The 16719-nt window shown below is 37.5% G+C and overlaps 1 protein-coding gene across 1 annotated transcript in view; it reads left to right on the top strand.

Annotated features, from left to right (window-relative positions):
• Positions 1–16719, top strand: part of TMTC2 (transmembrane O-mannosyltransferase targeting cadherins 2) — a 539622-nt gene that overhangs the window by 297951 nt on the left and 224952 nt on the right. Inside the window, exons 5-6 of the mRNA XM_044679175.1 lie at positions 8720–8768; positions 13839–13859. Of these exons, the coding sequence (XP_044535110.1) occupies positions 8720–8768; positions 13839–13859 (70 nt within the window). The remainder of the gene's footprint in view (positions 1–8719; positions 8769–13838; positions 13860–16719) is intronic.

Genomic DNA, 16719 nt, shown 5'->3' with positions numbered 1-16719 from the left:
TAGTTTTATATATGTATATATATATATATATATATATATTTTTTTTTTTTTTTTGTCAAATGAGGTCTTCTCTAACTGGGGAGGATAGCATAAAATGGATATTTTAATGTAATAAACAAATCGATAAATTTAAATTTAAAAGATCAAAAGTATAAGAGACCAATCTAATTTAACCCTCACATTTTACACATGAAGAAATTGAGTCCCAGGGAAGCTAAGTGACCCAATCAACATCACACAGGTAGTTATGGTCAAAGGTGGCATTTAAACCCAGATATTCTTATTCCAGAGTCAGTGCCCTGTACCCCAGAATTCACTAGGATCATTTTTTTTAATGCTATCTAAGGGAAAATGGCATTCAAAAGGCCTAGCTATAGAGAAAGTTCCCTGCCTTGAATCACTAAAGGTCAAAATTGAAAGCATCTGGCTTCCCTCAATGATTTTTAAGTCACCATGCTCATTTGAAGTGTTCCTTGAAAGTCCTTTTACCCCAGCTGTTCATGTTAGAGGTGAATGCTAGAATTATCCTCATTCAAAAAATGGCCAGCTTCCAACATAAAGCTTTAAAATTGAAGGGTAGAAAAAAATAATAAAAAAGTTATTCAAAAAATGTATACAGAGAAAGGGGATAACCAGGGATTTAATCAGAATAATGAGAGAAGGATGTGGGTTAAGTAGCTCATGTACATTGTTGACCTTTTTTCTCTGGGCTCATGCTGTAGAATTATGTTAGAAAGATAATCAGTAGGATTATTAGGCTGAACTGACAGTCTCTTGCATGAAAACATTATTTAGGCAAGTGCTAATTCATGTCCTAAATCTTTCCTATGAAACATCATATTATCTTGGCATTAGTAAAATACTATTGCAGAGATCTGTGATCACACAGAGTCATAGAGATGACACAGAATTTTTTAACATACACACATCTATCTGTATTTGGATAGATAAATAGACATATAGACAAAGAGGGCAGACACAGACAGACAGACAGACAGATATTGGATTTAGCTGCTTTTAAAAAATAGTGTGTAATTTATTTTTTGATTTAACTCAAGAGCCAAATTGAAACTAACGAACAAACAAATTAGGTGCCAGGTAAAAAGAGTGTTTGAGGCTGGGATTAAGAGATTTATGTACCCATCGGTTTTTCTTTTCAAGCATAATAACTTTTCCTAGGACAAAGAAGATGGACTATGTGTCTCTATGATTTCACACTGTCACATTTTATTAATATATATTCAACCAACTACCTTTTGACTCCAAAACTCATTACTACTTGAAACAGAATTGATTTCAAGTTCCGAAGATGCACAATTGGTATAATTTAATTTCTGCCATAGATGCATCTTAGCTAGGATGTTCTAAATGGTATTTTGCAGGTAATTCCATATTGAGTTGAGTGTTCCATTAGGCATTTGCTAGATTCAAAATTCAGATATTAAACTCAAAAGTTCTGTAAATGTAATACGGCATAATCAGGTCTTGATTATAGTTCTTAATAGAGAGGATCATTAGTGAAAAGAACACAATATTTGGTATCAGGAAATGGCATATCCTATTTTTTGCCATTTTGTAAAAGCGATATGAAAGTCAACATTTTAGGAGGCTTTTTTATGTTGGTGCTGGAGACAGAAATTTTAAAAAAGCTGCCTTATTCACTATTTATAATGGGCTTTTATGATATTTTGCTATAATTAAAAAGGAATACATCATGTTTCCTTTTCTTCCCCTCACTCAGTAAACTGCAGAGGGCTCCCAATCAATTCCAGTGTTAAATACAACATCCTATCTTTGGTATTCAAATCTCTTCATCACCTCCCCTCAAAACATTCCCAGTCTTCTTACTCCTTGTACTTCCTGACTCCCCCTCCCCCAAAGTATCCTTTAATTCAATGACACTGATTCACTTGTTGTTCTCTAAACATGAAACTCCGTCTCTTTTGTTTTTATTGTCCTTGCTTTTCATTTGTTTGTGACTCTTTGTGGCTGTATTTAGGGTATTCTTGGCAAAGATATTGGAGTAGTTTGCCATTTCCTTCTTCAGGAAGGAAATTCTCTCCTCCATTTTAAATTTCTCCTCCATTTAAAAAAATGAGGAAACTGAGACAAACAGGGTAAAATGTAGCTGAGATCACATTTGAACTCAGATCTTCCTGACTCCAGACTAGTTATTATGTTCACTGCACTACTTAGCTACCCCCATCCATCTCTTCTCTTTGGGAAGATCCCTTTGGCTCTCTCCCATGCCTGGAATACTTTTCCTCCTCATCTTTGCCTCCTTCCAACCCTGGCTTGTTTTTTAAAAATCCTTACCTTCTATCTTAAAATCAATGCTAAGTATCAGTTCTAAGGCAGAAGAGAAGAAAGGGCTAGGAAATGGGATTTAAATGGTTTGCTCTAGGTCACACAGCTAGGAAGTGATTGGCTTGTTTCTTCAAGTCCCAGGTAAAACTTGATCTACAGGAAACTTTTCCCAATCCCCCGTAATTCTAGTGCCCTCCTTTTGTAGAATGTTTTTTATTTGTCCTGTTTATACCTTGTTTGTACATGTTGTCTTCCCCATTTAATTGAGAGCACCTTGAGAAAAAGAATTATCTTTTACCTTCCATTATATCCCTACAGCCTACTCCATTGGTTGGCACATAGTAGGCATTTAATAAATTCTTATTGTCTGGTTGATTAAAAAAACAAAAGAAAACACTAAATGTGACTTTTTTTTTATATCACAGTCATTTAGCAATTCATCATCCTACTGAATCCTGATACCTACAAAGAAAAAAGAATTTAAGCAAAAGCAATCAAGCTACCAGCCATGTTTGACATGGCTGACAAGGGGCATGATGGTTCATGCCTGTGGTTCCCCAGTTCTGCTCAGATAGACTGAGGATGTGACGTGTCACATTGTTTCTTCACTGGATATTAATTATAGCAGGTTTCTAATGTGATTTCACACTATTGATCTGTCAGTGCACAGTTCAGACAAGAGGGACGTCTGAAGATCAGGACATGATTATGTACATTTACTTTATTCTTGCTAAGGATTAATTTTCTTCCCCCAGATTACCTTAATCTTAATATTTTCTAAATGGCAAACAAATAATGCCCTTTTTGGAATTAGCAAAAAAGAAATTGATATAGATGCTACTTAAATGGATAGATATCATAAGACCTTGTTGTTGTTGTTTTTCACTCCAGAGAAATAAATTCACTTGCATGCTAATTATAAAATTAGAGACAAAATGGCTTAGTGAATGAAAAGCCAGGCTCCTTATCAAAAAGACTTGAGTTCAAGTCTTTTCCTCTGACAAATACGAGCTTTATGACCCTTGAGAAGTCACTTATCCTTGAGTGTCCCAAGACTTCATTTGTACAGGAAATTCATGATCTGATTAAATCAGAGGTTCATATTTTTAAAAATTTCAAAAAGGCTCAATATTTGTTTAAGATACAGAAAATATTTGCAGCGTTAAATGTGGTAGGAAGGAGAATAAGTCAAACCTGTATTATTCACAGTACTTTGGAAAATACAAAATGAACATGGAGTGAAGTGTTATCATCCTTAAACATTAATTTAGAATTAGAAGTGCCCTCTGCTCCTCTGGGAGCCAACAGGAATAACACTCAGAGGTCATCTAGTTTAACCCCTCTGGAAGGCCTAGTCAGTAAGAGTCTTGTCCAAGGTTCTGAAGGGAGTATGCTGTAGAGCAGGGGTCAGCAACCTTTTTGGCCATGAGAGCCATAAACGCCACATTTTCTAAAATGTCATTTCGTGAGAGCCGTCCAGTGCTCACAGTGCGGCTCCTATAATAGCGCCTGAAAAAAAATTGACTTTATGGCTCCTGCAGAAAGAGCCATACGTTGCCGACCCCTGCTGTAGAACATTCATGTGAACCAGGATCCTCTTTCTGCTGGACTAGGATTCCCTGATGTCGAATTCTGAGACCTATGTGGACAGCCACTTTCCTGTCATTTATTACTTTCCAGGCATTACCATTAGTTCACTTATCTTGAAAAGTGCATGAAAGTCCTTCAACAACTTCTAAGCAGCATTACAGTAGAATTAATGTCACCCTCCTGGTAAGGAGGAGCAATGTTAAGTCTCACATCAGACACTTTGAGGGAGCCAGGTGCCACAGTGGAGAGAATGCTAAGCTGTAGTCAGGAAGACCTGAGTTAAAATCCTGCCTCAGGCACTTAAAAGCTGTGTGACCCTGGGCAAGTCACTTAAAGCTTGTTTTTTTTTTAAGACTGTAATATGGAAATAATAATACTACCTGCAAGGCAGGGTTATGGTGAAGATCAAATGAGATAATGTTTTTAAAGTACCTGGTACACAGTAATTGTTTTTTTTTTTTTTGTTTTGTTTTTTGTTTTTTGTTTTTTTTTAGCCTTTATCTTCCTTCTTAGAAACAATACTGTATACTGGTTTCAAGGCAGAAGAGTGGTAAAGGCTACAATTGGAGTTAAGTGACTTGCCTAGGGTCACATATCTGAGAAATATCTGAGGCCAGATTTGAACCCAGGACCTCCCATCTCTAGGCCTGCCTCTCCATCCACTCAACCACCGAACTGCCCCAACATAATAAGTAAACCACTTCCCGGCTTCTTTCTGACCTTTGGTGAATCACTTAATTTTAGTAGGTCTCATTTTTCAGAAGAGTAAACTGAAGGGGTTGGATAAGATAGTTTCCAAGGTCCCTCTCATTTCTAAATCAATGATACAGTGATCCTAAAAAGTATTTAAAAGGTATGAAGACATAAGTTATATTTATATAAAGTTGGAATTCAGGATTACATGTGATTTTAGCCATTAAATCTTTTTAGTGTAAACTTTAAAGGAATAAACATTCATATTTACTCCATAAATTATAAAAGTTTGTGTTACCAGAGTTAGCAAATAGAAAGCTGACTTTGAGCAGCGGGCATATCCCTTAATAACTTCTCAGTGCTCCTATGCATCTTAAACTATAAAACTGCAAATGAGTGGCTGATTTGCATTGGTGGAGGGAGTTTTCATACTGGGAATTCTATAATCAGATATATACACAGGTCCAGTTGTACTTCCCTTAACCCTCCCTGCCCAAACTTAAAAAAAAAAAAAAGATACCTGGAATGATCAAATGAACCCACTGTTGAGATCCCTGTGGATAAAACTTAAGGGCATATTGCCCTGCTTGAGCCCACAAAGCCATGAAACTATTTTAAACTCATGGTTTTGGTTAATCCAAAGTTAGATTATGCTTATTGGATAGCAGAGATTATGGAAAATAAACTTTGTTAAAAAAAGAAAAACCAACATACCTCCAAACCTGTAATTTTATAGCTGTAGGGAACTTGTGATGGAGTCTATCCATTACAATCTTCAATTGTTTTTCAATTTAGAGATTTACCTGGGGCAAAGAGAGGCTTGTCCAAGGAAATACATGTCCTAAATCCTCAGATTTTTTTTTTTTTCCGTTTGCCTCTGAGAACTTTCTGCTTTGCATTTCATGGGCATGGGGCAGAAAAGTCATATCCACACACCCTTTCGACTTGAAATCCCTCATTGAGAGAGTATACGGAAAGAGAAAGGGCCAGCAATTGTCACCACAAGATTATACTGAAAGGGTGATTTTCCCTTCTTGCTCTCAACTGATAGTCATGCTGGAGGCAGTCCCAGGCACTGGGCACCAGTTGGTGAAGTTTTGTTTATCCTCTTAGTAAGAGTGCTTGTCTACCTCCTTAGAAAATGTTCTTCCAAAAAAATCCAAACAATATAATCTCATCATGTTGATTGTGGATAAGGGAAGAACTTACCAGAATGGAGTAAGGGCTCTCTGTTCCGCCCCCATAAGCTTTCAAACTTATCTCTAAATTCATTCCATGCATCATTTTTATGACAATGAAATTCCATTACATTCACATGTCAAAATTTGCTTAGCCGTTCTCCAAATAAATGATAGGTTCCTATTTAGTTTCTAATTCTGAGCTGCCCTTTTATCCCACTACCACACACATGAATTTACCACACTAAATGAATTTTTTGGTGTATACAGAACAAACTTCCTGTCTTTGACTTCCTTGGAACATATATCTAGCAGTGAGAACTCTGAATCAAGGGATTTTTTGAACATTTAGTCATTTTTTTTTGTATAACCCATTTCTAGAATGGAAATTTTCTGTGCTAACAAAATCACACTTGTCTGTATGCATCTCTTCTGTCATTGACTATTAAAACATTTTTTAAATCTTTGCCTTCTATCTTAGAATCAATACAGTATATTTGTTCCAGGACAGAAGAGCAGTAAAGACTAGAAAATGGGGGCTAAGTGACTTGCCCAGGATCACACAGCTAGGAAATGTCTTAGGCCAGATTGAAACTGAGGACTATCTTTCTCTGTGCCTGGCTTGGGAGTCTCCTAGCTGTCCCCTTCTGTCATTGAGTATTAAGAAACTCACATTCTACTTTTTGGGTTACAACATCAGGCCAAATGAACAGAGTAAAAGGAGGAAGAAGAAGAACATCGTAGCTAATATCACCCAGTTCACTCATTTAACTGGAGGAAATTGTATACCATAATGATTAAAGATCATTGAGCTGATATTAGAAACTTAAGTCTTCTGACTGGTTGGGTCAAGTCTTTTATTGTATACTGAGTTGCCTCCTGGGTTTTCGGTCCCAGAATAAACAAGAGTCCCCATAAAAAACTGTTATTTGTGTGTATGTATGTGTGTATACATATGGTATATAAATCAGTCTACCTACCTTTCCACATTCTATCTGTCCACATTCTTTCTATCTATCTATCTATCTATCTATCTATCTATCTATCTATCTATCTGTCTGTCTGTCTGTCTGTCTGTCTGTCTGTCTGTCTGTCTGTCTGTCTGCCTGCCTGCCTGCCTGCCTGTCTGTCTGTCTGTCTATCTATCTATCTATCTATCTATCTATCTATCTATCTATCTATCTGTCTTTCTACCTGTCTCTCAGCAAAAGTGACCAGAATTTGAGAACAAGTTTAAAAAATATCCCCAGCATTGTATTAGGTCCCTGGTGAAAGTTTCATGTCAGAATTAGTCTGAATTGGTAGTTTCTAGGCCACATAAATTTTTTTATTCAAGTAATACATGGAGTGTGAGTTAAATTATTTAATACCACGTAAGGTTACAGAAAGCCTTTGAGTCCCTATTAAAATGATATTGAATTTTATAGTCATTTCAATTTAGAACACTCCAGGTAAATTTATGGGTAGAGGTTAGCCGTTTAGCATTTAGAAATGACATGGAAGAGGCTTATAAAGGGGTTTATTATCTCATTGCATGTTCATTTCTTTTGTTTGGTTTAACTTAACATTGATTGGAAGTTTCATTAGTGGCCAAAAGCATTTTCTTAAATGGAGAGAACTCATTCTGGTGATGTTCGGCAAGATTCGAGTAACTTAATTTCTGTTTTCTCAGAAGGAAGCTTTGCATTATGAAAAATTAAATGTCGTTATCCCATCCATGTGATGAAAAATGAACAGATGTAATTTTGCTGTGTGTACTCTTCCCACCAGCCCCTTACAGCTTTCCAACTGTTCACTGTGGTCTTTGAGTTTATTTTCCATACCCAAGAGGAAATATAGTGATATTGTTTCCCATTATCCTTTGCACTACATCTTATGCTTAGCTTCCAAGCAGTTTTAGCTGCAGGAAGGGAGAATTGCTAATGTAGGCTACAAGACAGTTAAGATAGTATCACATCGCATGTTACATCTGGCAAGGATATATGATTTTTGTAGATGGGAGAACTCTGTCTTGGAAAGTAGATCCTCTCCTTCGGTGCTATTATGTAGTGCGTCTATATGTGTATATATACATATATTTATATTATATATGCACATATATATGTATATACATATTACACACACACACACACACACACACACACACACACATATATATATATATATATATCCCCCTAGCACAATGGCAGTTCCTCATTTCCAGAATTCCTGTTTGTAATGATAGCAGTATTTGCCCAAACCAGGACTGTCCAAAAATAAACCATCGCCAAATTGATTGCATTGGTTCACCCATGATACACATATGTGTATATATATACATAGACCTGTTGATTTATAAACTTTTAAGTACTATATTAATGATAGCTGTTGTTACTCTTTGTTACAGGGCACTGGGCAAATTACTTCCTCAAGTTCTCTGAACCATATACAATCTCCTAAAATGACTGAAAGTTAGGATTTACTTTCTTCTTCTTTTTTTTTAATCCATCATTTCTGTCTTAGAATCAATACTCTGTACTGGTGCTAAGTTGAAGAATAGGAATGGCTAGACAATGGGATGACTTGCCCAGGGTCATACAGCTAGGAAGTATCTGAGACCAGATTCAAATCCACCATCTCCCGTCTCTAGGACTGGCTCTCAATCTACTGAGCCACCTACCTGTTCCCAGGGTGTACTTTCTTTTTTTTCCTTTATCTTTTTCTTCCTATTTTTAAAATTCCAAATTTTACAAAACAAGCATTTCTATATACAAAAAAGAAGTCAGTACACAAATAAAACACAAATTTACTACATTTAGCTTATTTTTCTTCAATCTATATAATAAATCCTGTCCACTGGTGTCACAGCCCCTCTTCACCTTACCTGCATCACAAAAGATATTGTCAAGGTGGCCAAAATATACATAAAAATTCTTTCGTATGTCAGCTTTCTTTCTTTTCTCTTTTCGGAGGTTACATTCACAGTTTGTTCTTCAAACGTTAATTCTGTTGTTCTCCTGGGTATGTTGTTCTCCAGGTACTACTCATTTTCACCGTTCATTATCTTGTATAGTTCTTTCTGAGTTGTTTTTTTTTTTTTTTACATCAGCCTGTTCATCATTTCTTATGGTGCAGTATTTTGCTATCACAATCATATATCACTATTTGTTTAGCCATTTTCCATTCGATGGGCATCTCTGAGTTTCTATTTCTTTGCCACCACAAAGAGAGCTGCTATAAATATTTTGGAACATATGGATTCTTTTCCTCTTTCCCTGATCTTCTTGATAAACAAACCCAGCAATTGTATTGCTGAGTCTAAGGGTATACATAGTTTTATAACTCTCAGGGTGTAATTCCAAATTGCTCTCCAAAATGTTTGGATCAGTTTACAGCATCTTACCACAACCCTCCAACATTTGTTATTTTGTTCTTTTGCCATATTAGCCAGTCTTATGGGTATGTGGTGATATCTCAGACTTGTTTTGGTTTGCATTTCTTTAATCAATAGTAATTTAGAGCATTTTTTCAGATACCTATCTGTGGCTTTGGTTTCTTCAGCTGAAAATTGTCTGTTCTTATCTTTTGCCCATTGATCAATTTGGGGATGGCTTTTATTCTTATAAATTTGGCAGAATTCTCTCTACATTTTAGATATAAGACTCTGAGAACCTGCTTTCCTTTTTTAATCTTGTCAGCCTTTACTTATTTAAACAAAAAATTTTCAATAGGATTTAGTTTAAAAGACAGCTGTCACACTTACATTTATATTCTTCTCTCTCACACATATATGTATGCATGTTTAACAACACACACACACACACACACACACACACACATATATATATATATAGTGTCCTAAAAGTTTTGATAAAGTTTTAAGCTGTCAAAGCTAATTTTAGCTATTAAAGTTCACTCAGCTCACTGGATCCTCACAACAATCATGATAGCTAGTTTCTCTTCTTTCACCATTTTGTAGATGAGGAAACTGTGACTTATTAGGTAAGGTGGCTTGCCCAAGATCATACAGGAAAAGGAAGGTGAGAAGGGAACAAGCATTTATTAAGTACCTACTGTATTCCAGGCACCCTATTAAGGACAAGTATTATCTCCTTTGGTCCTCTTAAAAACTCTAGGAAGAAGGTGCTATTATTATTTCTATTTACAGTTTAGGAGCCTGATGTAGGCAGAGGTTAAAGAACTTACCTGGTGCCACAACTAGTCAGTATCTCAGGCCATATTTGAGCTAGAGTATTTCTGACTCCAGGCCCAATAACCTATCAATAACCTCTGCCATGTGGATTTTTATATATGTCTGGAGCAGAACAAAAATCTAGGTCTGACTCTTAGGTTCAATGATGATGATGATGGTGATAGTGTTACAGTAGCATTCATGACCAAATAGGAAAGTTGAGGCAAATTTCTCTCAGTAAAAATTATGTTTTAATAATTGAGGTGCTGTTTACCAGTAAAGCAGATCTCCTGACTCCTCACCCCAAATTCAGTGCACAATGCAAAAATCACATCATTGGTTATGAGTGTATTAGGGGGACTAATGAGGAGGGGGATGTAGCTAGAAATCAGGGTGGAGTCTGTGTAGCAATCCCCTTCTCACTCTCAACTAACCCCTAACACTGAGATTTTTATGGGGGCTCCCTTGGAAATTGGGGAAACTAGGAGGGTGTGCCACCCCTGGGGGGCTGAAGGAAAGGTTATCCCACAATGTGGGGTATGTGATGACCTGGTTCAATGTTGTTATGAACATGGATTCACAGAAGCCTCCCCCTCTGCACCACAGATGGAACACAGTCTGACTTGGCTTCAGCTCTCTTTCCTCTAATAGTCTCCCAAATGAACCTGAACACGATCTGATCTTTTCTAGTATTTATTGTAGGTAACAAGGTTAAGGGAATGGGTGCAGGATAATGGTGGAGGATAGTGAGTGCAGGTAACCCTAAGGATTTCCCCTTTTCCAGGTCTTTCACCCTGGAGAGACCAAGTCTGTCTCAATCCAGAGCTTCATCTGCCCTTCCCCACTAATCCTAATGCCTATATATCTATTTAATTTGTTAAGTTAGATGAGGGACACTATGAGGCAAGGTTCAAGGAATGAGGGGTTCAGAGAACTTCTCCCCAAGGAGTCTAGAATCCCTAAATGCTGAATGACCTGTCTTGTACATAGGAGATATCAAGATCTTATTGAATCAATCATTGCAGGTTTTCTCTATAGGACAGGAACCACAAGGATGTCTTCAGGTAACCCAGAGCTCGAACCCTATGTCTCCCCTCCATAAGCTGTTCACCCCAAAACCCCTTTATTAGGTCCAACCTCCCAGAAGTCTCTGCTCTTCCAACTGTCATTTGGTCTCCTGCTCCTCTTCCAAAATTCCATTCCCCCTCCAAAAATTCCATCCCTTGCCTCCATTCTCACATGAGATTGGTAGCATCAGAAATTTTGGAAATTATAATTAGTAACATAACTGAGGTTCAGGGAATAAAATGATAGGTTGGAAGTTTGATAACTGGTAGTAGCAATGACCCTCTTTCCTTTCCCATGAAACTAAGAAGGGCTCTTTGTTGGAAACCAGGTATGAGATAACAGCCCAGACTTTGGGACAGCAAACCAGACATCCTTGAAGGATAGCTTGGTAGCTAAGGATATTGTGCCCTCACAACAATCTCAAAATAAGCAAAATTCCTTGAGGAAGGAAAGCTGGACTTCTTAACAGCTCATTATAGGCCATCTGAATTCTGAACTGAGTTCAGAGACATAGAACCAAGACTTAAAGTAGTTGCAGGACTATATAGGACAAAATCAATTATTTGTAAATCAGAATAAAAAATGATACAGGTTCAATTTTAATCTTCTCAAAAGTTAACATTTATGCTATACTTTAAGGTTTGCAAAACACATTTCAAATATGATCCCACCACAATAATCCTTGGAGATGCTATTATCATCCACCTGTTAGATGGTAGCTTACTAGCAGTGAAAGCTAAAACTTCTCTGACAATCCTTCCAAACCAATCTTTAAGCACTGCCTCAAAATGACAGGAGTAAAAAACCAACAGCAACATGGCATGAGGGGACTCTCCTGAACAACATGAAAGGTAGGCAGAGAGAGTTGATTTTCATGGGAACAGGGGGTATTAGAAACAAAACTGCACACAGAGCAGTGATTGTGCCTCACCCCACTACTCTAGATTCTGGAACTGGTCATCAGCTAATTTTGGGATCCTGGGATGCATACTATAGCAACAAAAGAGCACCTCAGACTCATACCTTGAAGTCTCAGACCCTGACAACAGCCTTCAGTGAAACCTGGAAGTCCACAGTGCTGGGTCCTTTCAAGCCTGTGCTGCTGTGGTGAAGACCTATTCCCAGGGCAAAATAGCTTACAGTGCCACAATGTGGATTCCTACCAGCTAACAGAGGAGTTAAAATCATCAAGAAGCTTTCAGAATTCCTAGTCCACAGGTAAAAAAGTCTAGGAAAACGAGTGAACAACAGAAGAAACATTTAACTCTCAAAAATTTATGTGGGGACAAAGAGCAAAACACAGAGCCAAGAGGGGATGTTGAGATCTAAGCAACCACATGAAAAAAACTTTTTTAAAAAATGGGAATTGGTCTCAAGTTCTGGAAGAACTCAAAAAGGAATTAAAAATCAAATAATACAGGTCGAAGAAAATTGGGAAAAAGAAATGAAAGTAATGCAAAAAGAAAATAACAACTTAAAAGGCAAAATTGGTCAACTGAGAAAAGAGGTACAAAAATTCAATGAAGAAAAGAATGTCATGAAAAGTAGAATGGACCAAATGGAAAAGGAGTATCAAAAGGTCATGGAAGAAANTATATATATATATATATAGTGTCCTAAAAGTTTCGATAAAGTTTTAAGCTGTCAAAGCTAATTTTAGCTATTAAAGTTCACTCAGCTCACTGGATCCTCACAACAATCATGATAGCTAGTTTCTCTTCTTTCACCATTTTGTAGATGAGGAAACTGTGACTTATTAGGTAAGGTGGCTTGCCCAAGATCATACAGGAAAAGGAAGGTGAGAAGGGAACAAGCATTTATTAAGTACCTACTGTATTCCAGGCACCTTATTAAGGACAAGTATTATCTCCTTTGGTCCTCTTAAAAACTCTAGGAAGAAGGTGCTATTATTATTTCTATTTACAGTTTAGGAGCCTGATGTAGGCAGAGGTTAAAGAACTTACCTGGTGCCACAACTAGTCAGTATCTCAGGCCATATTTGAGCTAGAGTATTTCTGACTCCAGGCCCAATAACCTATCAATAACCTCTGCCATGTGGATTTTTATATATGTCTGGAGCAGAACAAAAACCTAGGTCTGACTCTTAGGTTCAATGATGATGATGATGGTGATAGTGTTACAGTAGCATTCATGACCAAATAGGAAAGTTAAGGCAAATTTCTCTCAGTAAAAATTATGTTTTAATAATTGAGGTGCTGTTTACCAGTAAAGCAGATCTCCTGACTCCTCACCCCAAATTCAGTGCACAATGCAAAAATCACATCATTGGTTATGAGTGTATTAGGGGGACTAATGAGGAGGGGGATGTAGCTAGAAATCAGGGTGGAGTCTGTGTAGCAATCCCCTTCTCACTCTCAACTAACCCCTAACACTGAGATTTTTATGGGGGCTCCCTTGGAAATTGGGGAAACTAGGAGGGTGTGCCACCCCTGGGGGGCTGAAGGAAAGGTTACCCCACAATGTGGGGTATGTGATGACCTGGTTCAATGTTGTTATGAACCTGGATTCACAGAAGCCTCCCCCTCTGCACCACAGATGGAACACAGTCTGACTTGGCTTCAGCTCTCTTTCCTCTAATAGTCTCCCAAATGAACCTGAACACGATCTGATCTTTTCTAGTATTTATTGTAGGTAACAAGGTTAAGGGAATGGGTGCAGGATAATGGTGGAGGATAGTGAGTGCAGGTAACCCTAAGGATTTCCCCTTTCCAGGTCTTTCACCCTGGAGAGACCAAGTCTGTCTCAATCCAGAGATTCATCTGCCCTTCCCCACTAATCCTAATGCCTATATATCTATTTAATTTGTTAAGTTAGATGAGGGACACTATGAGGCAAGGTTCAAGGAATGAGGGGTTCAGAGAACTTCTCCCCAAGGAGTCTAGAATCCCTAAATGCTGAATGACCTGTCTTGTACATAGGAGATATCAAGATCTTATTGAATCAATCATTGCAGGTTTTCTCTATAGGACAGGAACCACAAGGATGTCTTCAGGTAACCCAGAGCTCGAACCCTATGTCTCCCCTCCATAAGCTCTTCACCCCAAAACCCCTTTATTAGGTCCAACCTCCCAGAAGTCTCTGCTCTTCCAACTGTCATTTGGTCTCCTGCTCCTCTTCCAAAATTCCATTCCCCCTCCAAAAATTCCATCCCTTGCCTCCATTCTCACATGAGATTGGTAGCATCAGAAATTTTGGAAATTATAATTAGTAACATAACTGAGGTTCAGGGAATAAAATGATAGGTTGGAAGTTTGATAACTGGTAGTAGCAATGACCCTCTTTCCTTTCCCATGAAACTAAGAAGGGCTCTTTGTTGGAAACCAGGTATGAGATAACAGCCCAGACTTTGGGACAGCAAACCAGACATCCTTGAAGGATAGCTTGGTAGCTAAGGATATTGTGCCCTCACAACAATCTCAAAATAAGCAAAATTCCTTGAGGAAGGAAAGCTGGACTTCTTAACAACTCATTATAGACCATCTGAATTCTGAACTGAGTTCAGAGACATAGAACCAAGACTTAAAGTAGTTGCAGGACTATATAGGACAAAATCAATTATTTGTAAATCAGAATAAAAAATGATAGAGGTTCAATTTTAATCTTCTCAAAAGTTAACATTTATGCTATACTTTAAGGTTTGCAAAACACATTTCAAATATGATCCCACCACAATAATCCTTGGAGATGCTATTATCATCCACCTGTTAGATGGTAGCTTACTAGCAGTGAAAGCTAAAACTTCTCTGACAATCCTTCCAAACCAATCTTTAAGCACTGCCTCAAAATGACAGGAGTAAAAAACCAACAGCAACATGGCATGAGGGGACTCTCCTGAACAACATGAAAGGTAGGCAGAGAGAGTTGATTTTCATGGGAACAGGGGGTATTAGAAACAAAACTGCACACAGAGCAGTGATTGTGCCTCACCCCACTACTCTAGATTCTGGAACTGGTCATCAGCTAATTTTGGGATCCTGGGATGCATACTATAGCAACAAAAGAGCACCTCAGACTCATACCTTGAAGTCTCAGACCCTGACAACAGCCTTCAGTGAAACCTGGAAGTCCACAGTGCTGGGTCCTTTCAAGCCTGTGCTGCTGTGGTGAAGACCTATTCCCAGGGCAAAATAGCTTACAGTGCCACAATGTGGATTCCTACCAGCTAACAGAGGAGTTAAAATCATCAAGAAGCTTTCAGAATTCCTAGTCCACAGGTAAAAAAGTCTAGGAAAACGAGTGAACAACAGAAGAAACATTTAACTCTCAAAACTTTATGTGGGGACAAAGAGCAAAACACAGAGCCAAGAGGGGATGTTGAGATCTAAGCAACCACATGAAAAAAACTTTTTTAAAAAATGGGAATTGGTCTCAAGTTCTGGAAGAACTCAAAAAGGAATTAAAAATCAAATAATACAGGTCGAAGAAAATTGGGAAAAAGAAATGAAAGTAATGCAAAAAGAAAATAACAACTTAAAAGGCAAAATTGGTCAACTGAGAAAAGAGGTACAAAAATTCAATGAAGAAAAGAATGTCATGAAAAGTAGAATGGACCAAATGGAAAAGGAGTATCAAAAGGTCATGGAAGAAATTCAGTCTTTAAAAATTAGAATTGGGCAAATCGAAGTTAATGACTTCAGGAGATGTCAAAAACAAATAAAATAAATTCAAAAGAATGAAAAATTATAAGAAAATATCACCCACCTGTTACAGATGAGGAAATAGTCACAAAGAAGTTAAATGACTTGTCCAGGGTCACACAGTAAGTATCTGAGGCTGGATTTGAACAAAATCTCCCTCACTCTAGATCTATCCACTGTACCATCTTTCTTTCTTAGCAATTTATCTACTATGTATTTGTCTCTCCAAGATAATATTATTAAACAGGAAAGTAATGTTTTAATAACTAAATTTACTTGGTCTCCTAATCCTGAATCTCTTTAATACTCTATGTCTTAAAATATTTATAGTACTTTGCCATATAAAAGAAGCAACATGGTACTTGGAATGAATACTGGCTCTGCAAAAAGACAATCTTATCTGTGATTTTCATCCCCTGTATGATGTTGTGCAGTCCACTTGCCCTCTCTGGGTCTCAGTTTGCTCAGCTGTAAAATATGGAATTTAGAGTCCTTGGTCTCTGCTATACCTTCTAACTCTAGATCTCTGATTTTATAAAAGAATAGATACATGAGCAATCCCCATTATATATAAGCCACATTGATGACTTCTATGCATATTCATAGAACACTATTCTCCTATAAGAATTTAAATTTAGGTTTTATGCTAAATATAAGAATTCTGAAGTAATATTGTGGTCACTGATTTAAATATATTACAGCTTAAGTCAAAATGACTTTTAGCAGCTTTATTTACAAAGAGGTAGAATGAGTGAAAATGGAAAAATGTAGATAAAGAGACAGAAAGTACTGCCTAGCTACAAATACCCTGAGTTTAATCCTAATACTGCAAATGCAAATCCAAAAGCGAATCTCACCAGAATCCAAAGTCCAAATAAGGAAGCTGTAATCTGAAGAGCCAGGAGACATTGAAGAATCCACCAAGAACCTTCGAGAACCTTCAGTGCACACGAGGCTAAGACCACCAAGAATATCACTAGAACTCATGCTAAAGAGTGTCCCACTGAAGCACTGATGAGCAGAGAGGGTCTCCTCACTGAAGAACCAAGGAAAG

This window comes from Gracilinanus agilis, chromosome 5 (genome assembly GCF_016433145.1).
Source record: "Gracilinanus agilis isolate LMUSP501 chromosome 5, AgileGrace, whole genome shotgun sequence".
Lineage (NCBI taxonomy): Eukaryota > Metazoa > Chordata > Mammalia > Didelphimorphia > Didelphidae > Gracilinanus > Gracilinanus agilis.
The sequence above is the reverse complement of the archived record's forward strand: the minus strand, read 5'-3'. Positions and strand labels throughout refer to the sequence as shown.